The sequence below is a fragment of the Lemur catta genome, chromosome 11 (genome assembly GCF_020740605.2).
Source record: "Lemur catta isolate mLemCat1 chromosome 11, mLemCat1.pri, whole genome shotgun sequence".
Taxonomy (NCBI): Eukaryota; Metazoa; Chordata; class Mammalia; order Primates; family Lemuridae; genus Lemur; species Lemur catta.
This window is the reverse complement of record NC_059138.1, coordinates 78,090,081-78,102,088: the sequence shown is the minus strand read 5'-3', so window position 1 is coordinate 78,102,088 and position 12,008 is coordinate 78,090,081. Positions and strand designations below refer to the sequence as shown.

The 12,008-nt window shown below is 42.4% G+C and overlaps 1 protein-coding gene across 2 annotated transcripts in view; it reads right to left on the bottom strand.

Annotated features, from left to right (window-relative positions):
* Positions 1-12,008, bottom strand: part of FKBP9 (FKBP prolyl isomerase 9) — a 40,924-nt gene that overhangs the window by 13,467 nt on the left and 15,449 nt on the right. For both annotated transcript variants that reach the window (XM_045564579.1, XM_045564580.1), the window contains exons 5-6: positions 8,465-8,654; positions 2,889-3,034 (exon numbers count right to left, since the gene is read on the bottom strand). In XM_045564579.1, the coding sequence (XP_045420535.1) occupies positions 2,889-3,034; positions 8,465-8,654 (336 nt within the window). The remainder of the gene's footprint in view (positions 1-2,888; positions 3,035-8,464; positions 8,655-12,008) is intronic.

Below are 12,008 nucleotides of genomic sequence, written 5' to 3'. Positions count from 1 at the left end.
CAAAAAACAGGTGAAAACAATCCAACATTTCACTGTGGCCCCAACATCAGCCTCCTCTCTCAATAAACCCTTAACCAATGCAGAAGTGGACATTCAGTTTTCACCAGCCTGCCTCCTCAAGAAGAGACACAGATGACAAAAATATAAAGGCAGCCAGCTAAGAAACTATAGCTCCTGGAGGGCATCAGAAAGTCCTGAATATCCTCTGAGGGCTCTGGGACTTCTGGTTTGAGTTCTCAGTTCTCCATGTGTGAGTATCAACAAGTCACCATAGATAGAAACTCAGTTCTTTCTGTCTGCCTAGGACATATGCAGGTCAGAAAGCCCCAGGTAATTAGGACACTGCTATGAACTGGAAAAAAAATCTGAAAAATAAAAAATTAGGACATGGCTATGAACTGAAAAATAAATAAGTGAATGAATGAATGAAAGCCCTGGGCCCAATTCTGGCTTCATCACTGATTAGCTACCGTGGCCTTGGACAAATGACTCAAACTCTCCGGGGCTCATTATCTTGGGTCTCATTATCTTATCTAAACCACGAGGATAGTAACAGCTCAGAGGATTGCTTCCAGGCTTGAAAGAGTTCAAGTGCAACAAGTCCTAGACACACAGGGGTAAAACATAAGTTATTTTCTTCACTTTCCTCTCTTTCCTAAAAGAGTGCTCAAAAAGTCATTTGGAAGTTGGGTAACAACAAACCACTGAGGAAGCAACGCTTACACAAACTTGCGGACAGAATCCATTCCCCACTGCAGGGCTGCAAACACATCTAAGCATCCTAACTTCAGGGCTGACCCCATGGAACAAAGCAGAGAGCAGAAAAGTCCAGAACCTTTCTCAAAAGGCCTATCTTGAAGGCCGGGCGCCTGTGAGCACTCCTAGCACTCTGGGAGGCTGAGGCAGGCGGATCCTTTGAGCTCAGGAGTTCGAAACCAGCCTGAGCAAGAGCGAGACCCGTCTCTGCTAAAAAAATAGAAAGAAATTAGCTGGACAACTTAAAATATATAGAAAAAATTAGCCGAGCATGGTGGTGCATGCCTGTAGTCCCAGCTACTTGGGAGGCTGAGGCAGGAGGATCGCTTGAGCCCAGGAGTTTGAGGTTACTGTAAGCTAGGCTGACGCCATGGCACTCTAGCCCAGGCAATAGAGTGAGACTCTGTCTCAAAAAAAAAAAAAAAAAAAAAAAAAGGCCTACCCCTTCCTCTCCACCAAGCCTGCATAAGAAAGCAGCTGCAACAAAAGAAAATGCTGACAGAGGCTGAGAGCCCCACGGAGAGCCTGGCAATTCATTCCTCCCACAAATATTTGCTGAACGCATACTATGTGCTGGGCCTTGGGGTATGTGGCAAGGAAGCCACAAATTAGATGGATTCTGCATCCTGACACCCTTCTGGGCCAGTTCCTCAGGACCCAGCATTAGACCCTATGCAATTCCCACAAAGAGGCCTTGGTGGTCACAGCTCAGAAGACAGATGCAGACCCGGCACGAGAGCACTTGGGTTTGAGTCCTCAGGGCACCTTCCCCCACAGCAACATATGACTCAGGATGAAGCGGTCTCATGCCCAGAAATTTACAAGCTTCCCAGAGCCTTATATAATTCTTTGCAGAGTTCTATTTCATACTTGATGGAAAGCCAAAAGGAAAAAAATAATTTAAGCAAATGTTTTCCATCAATACATTCTTTTTAGAGAAAGGAAGGATTAGTCCCTCAAGGTCAGAAGGAAACAAGAACACTCAGAAAGCATTTACTTGTTTCTGTGTGTATTTGCCTGGAAGTAGAAATTTACATGATCAAAACAACAGCGCATCAAGACGCTGAACTCGCAGGACATGAAGCAAGGCCTAATGAATATATCTCAAGCTTCAATCTGTTGTGGCTTAATAAACTGGAAATTTAAATCAGGGAGAAAAAAATATTTCTCCATGGTACACCCCAGTTTCTAACCAACTCTACTGGGAAAAATCTCAAGATCTATATATCGGTAGAAATCAGAACAGGGTTAACAAAAAAGTCCCTTTTAACAACGTAACATACTCACAGGTTCTGGGGATTAGGATGTGGACACCTTCTACGGCCAACATTCTGCCTACCACATTAACATTAACAAAGTTTATTTCTGGGTGGTGGGATGATGGGAGATTTTTGTTTTGTTTATCTGTATTTTTTTTTTCCCAAAGCCAACATGTATTATCTGTGTAACTTGTAAAAGGAAGTTTGCTATTAGGGTGACAAAACTGTCCTAAAACTTGATTTGGTGATGGTTGCACAACTCACTAAATTTATTAAAAGTCATTGAATTGTATAGTTGAATGGGTGAATTTTAGGGTATATAAAACAAAAAACAAAAAGGAACTTCTGCACTTACTTTCAAATGGTTCTGCCAAGAACAAATAAATAAATGTAAAAGGAGATCAAATACAGCAAGACGTTAACAACTGGGGAAACAAAGTAGAATTCATTATCCAGTTCTTTTAACTTTGTTGTAGGTTCAAAAATTTTCAAAAGGAAAAGGAAAATGGGCAGAGGGAATAAAGAGAAATAACAGAATAACTCTGGAAACTCCAGTCTATTTGGACATTCTAGTCTTAAACTGGACTTTAGCTTCAACGTTTTTGGTCTCAAGAAGCCCTCCCCATTCAGGCCGCATGTCCTGTGCCTGTGGTCCCAGCTACTCGGGAGGCTGAGACGGGAGGATCACGAGGCCAGGAGTTCGAGGCTGTAGTATACTATGACGGCACCTGTGAATAGCCCCTGCACTCCAGCCTGGGTGACACAGTGAGACCCTGCCACTAAATAAAAGAGAAAACAAAAAAGAGAGAAGCAGCCCTGTTCCGAGCCATGTGGAAGAGGCCACAGCCAGCAAGGCAGGTGGATGACGCTCACCTCTTCCTTCCTCTCCATAGCCCAGGTGAGGGGGTACCACAATCCTTCGCTTCTCTCCAATGCAAACACCAAGTAAACCTTCATCCATCCCAGGAATCACGTAGCCCTGCCCAATGTAGGTGTCAAAGGTGCGGTTCCGAGAGTAGCTAGAAAAGAAGGAAGGTCATTCGTGAGGAACACAGCAGCTGTGTAAATTAGTCAGGACCATGATGCAAAGGAGCATAGGGGCTTCCAGACCTGGAACAGGATAAACCATAGCCAGGAAACACGCTCCCCAGTAAGGTCCCCACACAGCCATCTGCACAAACACTCCCAGAACAAGCCGTCCAACCCTCGGGTTTGGTCAGGTTATGAGAAGCACCACACAGAAATGGAGTTAATATAAACTAGACTGCACCGTTGGTAACCACGTTGAGTTAATGAAAAAAGCATCAAACATAGTCTTATCAGAAATTAAGAATGTATCGCAAGGACAATGTCTTAGGTATCCAAAGAGAAGGTATCTGTATATGTGGGACATGAATATTCTGAGGCCAGAAAAGCAGCATATATACTGAGGGCAATTTAATTCCACAGCCTGGATGAAATATCCCCACTGCAGCCCTGCTCGCCAAGCTACCCCTGTGACAACCTGGGTTTCCCAGGTGTCCCTGGCAGGAGGCCCAAGTATTCCGCTCGGTGGAGAGACCCAGCCTCTGTGTAAATTGCCAGTGGAGTCTGATTACTATGAGTTTGCTGAAAAGAGAAATCGATTTCCCAAAACCTGATGATTTCAGAATAAAATAATAAGACATCATAGGCCCAGTGTGCTGTCGGGCCACAGGGGCCTGCCTCCCCTGCCCACACCAGCCGGTGCAGATGAGGCAGAAGCTTGTCCTGACAGAGCCCGTCAGCTCTACAGTCACCTCGTCATGCACAGTCCGGGGACAACTGCTCGGAGAGGACAGTCCCACCAAGTGGAGCCAGGGAGATGAGAAGGCAGAGCTGTGGGGACGCTCCCTTCTCAATACCCCTTGGAGTCCACACAGCCAAGGGGCATGAAGAAATGACAATAACAGATGATTTTCCTCACCCAGGAAGCGAGAGATTATCTACAAAAAAACCCACAGGGGACTGTGGAGAAGCACCCCTTCCTACCCACCAAGGAGAGCAGCCCCAAACCTCCTCCCCTCACGCTGGCAGGAAGGCCGGGAAGGGAGCACAGCAGGGAACAGGAGCATCCTCCAGCCAGGGCAGGGCTCTCACCTTCCCCGGTTCCTACCTCTCCGGCAGGTAGGGGAGGAAACCTGTGGGCTGGGGTCCTGATGGAGGGACCCCGGGTGGTGGGAGAGAGGGCAGCTGCCTCACGGGGGAGGAGCTGCCAGCGGAACAGACGGCAAAGGTTCCACAGGGGCAGGGGGACGTGGACACTGAAGGCCACGGGAGCTGCATACAGGAGAAGCACCAGGCCAGCAGGGAGGGAGAGGCAGGAAACAGCCTCAGAAGAGAGCAGATGAGCAGGGTGGGCCTGAATAACTTTAAATGTTCAAGATGAGTCAATGGAAAACCATCTGTTCCTCAATGGAAAAGTAGTCAAGGCTCCCCTAATTTGTGAACTTTAAAATAACTCCAGTCAAAATCCCAGTGGTGTATCTGTGGTGCAAGGGTGTCAATAAAGTAATTCTAAAATTCATTTGGAAACAGATATAATTAAGAATCCTGTTTTAGGCCGGGCGTGGTGGCTCACGCCTGTAATCCTAGCCCTCTGGGAGGCCGAGGCAAGTGGATCGCTCGAGGTCAGGAGTTCGAGACCAGCCTGAGCAAGCCTCCGTCTCTACTAAAAATAGAAAGAAATTATCTGGCCAACTAAAAATATATATATACAAAAAATTAGCCGGGCATGGTGGCGCATGCCTGTAGTCCCAGCTACTCGGGAGGCTGAGGCAGGAGGATCGCTTAAGCCCAGGAGTCTGAGGTTGCTGTGAGCTAGGCTGACGCCACGGCACTCACTCTAGCCTGGGCAACAAAGTGAGACTCTGTCTCAAAAAAAAAAAAAAAAAAAGAATACTGTTTTAAAGGTGCTGTATATAGCAAGCTATCATTATTGTAAAAAATTAAAATGGGCCAGGCGAGATGGCTCACGTCTATACTCCCAGCACTTTGGGAGGCCGAGGTGGGAGAATTGCTTGAGCCCAGGAGTCAAGACCAGCCTGGATAATATAGCCAGACCCTAACTCTACAAAAAATAAGAAAAATTAGCCAGGTGTGGTGACACACATCTGTAGTTCCCAGTTACTGGGGAGGCTGAAGCAGGAAGATTGCTTGAGCCCAGGAGTTTGAGGTTGCAATGAGCTATGATCATGCTACTGCATTCCAGCCTGGGCAGCAGAATTTTATTGTACATGTACGAAAAACCTATGAAGTTAATAACACCAGTTTCCTATGGAGAGGGGAACTGGGACAAGGACAGGAGGGAAATTTAAACTGGACTTTAGCTTCAACATTTTTGGTCTCAAGAAGCCCTCCCTATTCAGGCCACATGTCCCGTGCCCATGGTCCCAGCTACTCGGGAGGCTGAGACTGGAAGATTATGAGGCCAGGAGTTCGAGGCTGTAGTACACTATGACAGCACCTGTGAATAGCCCCTGCACTCCAGCCCAGGTGACACAGTGAGACCCTGCCACTAAATGAAAGAAAAAAAAGAGAGAGAGAAACAGAAGCAACCTGTCCCAAGCCAATGTGGAAGAGGCCATAGCCAGCGAGGCAGGTGGATGATGCTCATTTTGAATCATGTCAATGTATCACTTAGTAGAGAAAAACTGTATTTAAAAAAAAAATACTCTCTACCATACAAACTAAAAAGCTAACAATAGTTAATAATAGTTAAAGGCATGATACTAGCCCAGGAATGGATAAATCAATAGAAAAGCATAAAAATTCTAGACAAAGACCCAAAAGCATAAGTAAGAATTTAGTTCATAACAAATGTCACATTTTAGATCAGTGGGAAAAAGATGGTTATTCAATGAAGGATGTTGGAAAAACTAGCTAACCACTTGGAAAAAAATAAAGTTAGATCCTTCCTGTTACATTGATACCACAGTAAATTCCAGACGGATTACAGATTTAAATCCAAAAGCATTTATGAGCAGGCAGAGACTGTGGAAGGCTGTTAACACTGGTTACCTCAGGGTGGTGTGAATGAAGGGGCTGAAGGGAGATTATTACATTTTTCATTACACATCTTTTCATTATTTCAATCATACAATTAAAATGTATAACTTTTGAAAATAAAAATTCTAACAAAGAAAATTTTAAAGGATAAAAAAATAAAATTATTAAAGGGCTTGAAGAACAAGGCAAATATTTGTATACTCTAGGGAGGGGACAAGCTTTGTAGCAAGTCAACAAAGACAGGAACCATAAAGGGCAAGTCCAACATATTATATTTAACAACATAAAAAGTTCACATTTAAAGGGTCAAAAATCAAACTAACAAAAATCAAAATGCAAGTAAACAGAAGAAAATGTTTTCAACAACGTACAATCATAAAAGAATTAATATCTTTAATATATAGAGCTCTTTGAATCAATAAGAGAAGGACAAATGCCAATACTCTCAATAGAAAAATAGACAAAGGACCCAAACAGGTAATTCACAAAAGATATCCAAATAAACGTTTGAAGGGATTTCAACCTCCACAGCAGTCAAAGAAATTCAATTAAAACCACAGGTACCATTTTTCTCCTACAAATTAGCAAAGATTATTTTTAAGTGACACCCAATGTTTCCAAGTTTGTAGGGAATGGACATTCTTAAACTAGGATGGGCAGTAAAACCTTCCTTGAGAGCAATTTGATAGTATATATCAAAAGCTGTAAAAATACACATAACCTTTGACCCAGAGAGTCCTCCAGAAATTTACCCCAAGGAGACAATCATATATTTTAAGATTTAGCTACAAAAATAATTACTGCAGCCCTAATTAAATGTCAAAAGATAGGACACAACATAAATGACAAACAACAGGGACTGATTACCTAAATTAAGGCAAATCTATACAATAGAATACATGCAGCTATTAGGATAGGCTAGATCCCACTGCACTGAAATGGAAAGCTATTTGAAACCTAAGAAAACTATGGTTCTATTAGGTAAATAGAAATCTGGTGTACACTGTAAAATGATCCTTCAGTTGGAAATATAATTCCAGGGAATAAAGAACAGAACCAAAGTGGAATGTAACAAGTAACAATGTACACAGGCATTGAAAGATTTCTTTTTCGCAACAGAAAAAGATAAAAACTCAAATGTTCATCAATAGGGAAATGGTTATATAAATATGTTATATTCAACCACTGGGATACTATGTAGATATAAAAAATAAATGATTTCTCTTTATTCATTAACATGGAAAAATCCCAAAGTAACAAAAAGCAAAGAACAGAACAGTACATATAGTACACCATATATTCTATATGCCAAATACTATGAAGAGGAGAAAATAAGATAATATTTGTATTTGCTGATATCAGCATTTTGAAAAATCCACACATTGGAAAAATAAAAAAGAAACTAATAAAAATGGTTAACTCTAAGGGGGCGTAAGGTAGACAGAGACAGGTGTACAACACATCCCAATGTACACACTATGTTTTGATTTTGAGCCATATGATTTACCTTTTTCCAAAAAATTTAAATAAAAAATGCAAAAGAAAATATAGATACTAGGAACAAGAAGAATGAATTATTCAAATTGAAGAATATCATAAACAAATTCTTCTGTAATGTTTTTGGATGACCAAATAGACTAGACGTCTATCACCTCCGAGAGGCAGGGAGGTTGCTGTCGTTATTTGTTGGCTCTACAGGAAGCTAAACGAATAGTTTCCGAACAACACATGCCACTTGAATGAGCAAGACATACCAAACTCCAGCCATCTGTACAACTGCAGGCCTTGTCTGATAAACAAAACAAAACTGAAAATAACAAAAGAGGCACGGCAATTAGCCTCTAGGGCACCCAGCATCCGGAAGGAAGCTGAATGCATCCAACCAGTCCCCTCCAGCTGATCAGCCTTTGAAGTTGGCAACACGCCTTCACATACCTTATCTCTTTAATCTAACCATCTCTTTGAGAAACGTGCTGGGAGAGGGAAAAAACTGAAGTTCAAGGAAGTCCAATGCTGTCCAAGTCACACAGCTACTGCACCACAGACAGGGACTGGGACCCAGGTATTCTGGCACCAAGCCCATCCTTTGCCCAATGTACCTCTCTGACCTCACTTCTGGCCACTCCCCATCTTGGACCCCATCCTTGGGTTTAGACGTGGACAGCTAAGCACAGTATAAGGGGGTATTGGGAGTCTAGAGTGAGCCTCTCCTGTTTTCCTGCAGACCCATCTAAAATAGCCCCCAAGAAAGAGGCTGTTATAACAGTCTGGGAAGAAACCCAGTATCAGAAAATAAAAACCTATATTAGAGATGAAAACACTATCATGCAGCACTGACAGAGTATTTAGACCATGGTCCAGATAGTGATAGACCGTATTTAATAAGACACTGGGGTGACTGAAGGCTCCAGTTGTTTCCTTACCTGGAATCAAAAAGGGTGCCGTCCAGAAGGGTACCATTGTAATGATACCTGAGAAAGTCCCCGCTTTGACTTATCCGCTCACAGTTTTCTGGTACTACTTTGTTCTCAATGGAAATGCTGTCCTTGGGGTTGTGGAGGTCCAATAACGCAACATCAAACACCAGAGATGCCTGTCCAGGAATGTCTTTCCCTAGAAGGGAATGGAGCACAATGATTACATTAGGACACAAGATTGAGGAAATACTTTACAACTCAATACCCTCTGGCTTGGTGTTCCTCATTCCTTGAGGTTTCCAAGCAAAGGAAACAAATGTTCCCCAAGTCTTGGGTGGTCCCTCATGGTGTCTAACCATGGGGCGGTGGGTATAATATAAAGCCTGACTTACTCAGGAAAAGGAGCAAACTGATATTAATGACATAAGAGACTACCATGATCGTATTTTCTGTGCTCATGCTGGAAAATCAAAGCTCTACGTGGGTGACCATGCACCCACATGCAAGCCCAAATACATACCTCTGTGGGTTTCTGTTTGTGTACAAATGCAAATCACAGACATTTAAAGGCACAAATTCCAAAGCTCTGGTTTGGTTCTGGAGAACTGTACACAGACTTGTTCTTTGGAACCAACAGTCAATATTTTTTTAAGAGGCTGAATGCAAAATTCAATCCTTTAAGTGTATCCAAAACAAGACATAAATAAATGAAAGTTAGCTAAGATAACAGAGAAAAAAATGGCACCCACAATCCAAAATATAAATGGGCCTCAAATCATTTCTCTCTCACTTAATGGTACTGTTTCTCTTGGATGTTCCTGACAGCGAGGACACATTAAACATCTGCAAAATGAAATCCACATGAAGAGATAACAGGGCACTAGTTCTTCCTGTAAAGATCAATATCAACCAATAAGTAACTCTTAAATCCAGTAATGTGGGATAAAAGAAAGTTAACTCTCAAACCAACTACCTCAGCACTCTTGCTTGCCATTTGCTATGCCATACAAAGGAGGGGGCCCGGGTGAGGGAGCTGGACAGGCCCAGCCTGAGCTCCTTCAAATGGCCCCTTGGCAGAGTCCACCCCTTGGGTGTCCCTGTCAGAGAAATGATGAAATCTGCCGAAAGCAGGCTGCTGAGTCAGCCTCTAGAATGCAAGGTGTGGTCAATCCCTGAAGTGTGTGTGAGATAGAATATTAATCTTTTGTACTTTTCTGTATCTTTTCATTTAAGAGAAAAAAGAAAGCCTTGAAAGTAACCCCAGGGTTGAAATTTTTCTAGCACTAACATGTACTAACTGAGTATTTTCTGTAGCAATTTTACTGAGATATAATTCACATACCATACAATTCACCCATTTAAAGTTATACTTGGTAGTTGAGCACAGTATTCACGCATTAAAAATAACTACCTTAAATATACCATTATTTAGTTAAGATAAATAAATAATAGGCCTCTTATTTGGCTTGTATCTATTATAGTTTTGTTACACAGATGATGCCAAAAGACTCTGGGAGCCAAGGTGAATGAACTTCCTGTTGCCAAGGATGAGAAAATTTGAACATCAGTAAAAATAATAACTTATATCTCAGGGTGGGGACAATTAAGATATATTTACAAAAGTGGTTTATTTTTCTTTTAGTAGGGAACTCCACCCTCCCTCCCTCCTTTTTAAGAAACTGGAGATCCCCAGGATGTAAAATATATAAAAACAGAGGCAGACAGGAGGCAAGGCTGGGCCCCATCCACCCAAGCTCCCCTCTCCTCCTGCTCTGTAGACCTACAGAGCAAGGAAACAGACTGGAAAACATTACATTGCTTATTATAAGTTGTTATAAGGTGGGTATCACCATCAGTAAACTTCTTAAATAGCATCATGTTCTCATTTATATTCTTTTTTTTTTTTTTTTTTTTGAGACAGAGTCTTAATCTGTCACCTGGCTAGAGTGAGATGGTGTCATCATACCTCACGGCAACCTCAGACTCCTGGGCTTAAGCGATCCTCCTGCCTCAGCCTCCCGAGTAGCTGGGACTACAGGCAGGCACACACCACCATGCCTGGCTAATTTTTCTATTTTTAGTAGAGATGGGGTCTCACTCTTGTTCAGGCTGGTCTTGAACTCCTGAGCTCAAGCAATCTTTCTGCTTCGGCCTCCCAGAGTGCTAGGATTACAGACATGCTCCACCACACCCAGCCTCATTTATATTCTTTTTTTTTTTTTTTTTTTTTTTTTTTTTTGTGAGACAGAGTCTCGCTTTGTTGCCCGGGCTAGAGTGAGTGCTGTGGCGTCAGCCTAGCTCACAGCAACCTCAAACTCCTGGGCTTAAGCGATCCTACTGCCTCAGCCTCCTGAGCAGCTGGGACTACAGGCATGCGCTACCATGCCCGACTAATTTTTTGTATATATATATTTTAGTTGGCCAGATAATTTCTTTCTATTTTTTAGTAGAGACAGGATCTCGTTCTTGCTCAGGCTGGTCTCGAGCTCCTGAGCTCAAACAATCTGCCCGCCTCGGCCTCCCAGAGTGCTATGATTACAGGTGTGAGCCACCACGCCTGGCTCTCATTTATATTCTTAACCACAAACAGTTATGCACCATGTAATGACATTTTGGTCAACGATAGACTGCATATACAATAATGGTCCCATAAGATTATCATACTGTATTTTTACTGTACCTTTTCCATATTTAGATATATTCACATATACAAACACTTTCCATTATGTTACAATTGCCTATAGTATCCAGTACAGTAACATGCTATGCAGCTTTGTAGCCCAGGAGCAATAGGCTAATCCATATAGCCTAGGTGTGTCCTAGGTGTGTCCTAGGCTATACCATCTAGGTTTGTGTGAGCACACTTTATGATGTTCACACAACAAAACGACCTAATGACATATTACTCAGAATGTATCCCTGTAGTTAAGCAACACATGACTGTATCTATTTGCTGTTTAAATGCCTGGAGGTCTCTTTGTTGTATCAGCCTGTTAGTATAGTTAAACATGCCTGAAATTCAAATACGAGTAACTCATAAATTGTTTCTTAGCCAATATTCTATGTTTTCCTTTACAGTAAAGCTACAAACAGGACACTAATTATAATTAATTAATGTATTTTCTTTTCTTTTTTTTTTTTTGAGACAGGGTCTCACTATGTTGCTCAGGCTGGTCTCAAACTTTGGCCTCAAGTGATCCTCCCACCTTGGCCTCCCAAAGTGCTGGGATTACAGGCGTAAGCCACCATGCCAGGCCTAATTAACGTATTTTCTAACATTATGCTTCGCTTTTGTCCATATGGAACTAATGTCATAGGTAAAACCCATCACAGTGATACAAATTGGGAAAAATTTGGCAATTCTGATATTATACAGCTAAATTTCTACCTTGATGTCTGCAGCTTTTGGACTGTAGTTCAAATGTCATTTCACACATGAGAAAGCAAGACAAGTTGGTGCCGAAGGCCACATTATGGCAGGGGCAGAGGGCTTCCTTATGAACACCAATGACCATGAGTCGGTGGAAGTTTCTGCAACTCAATCACCAGG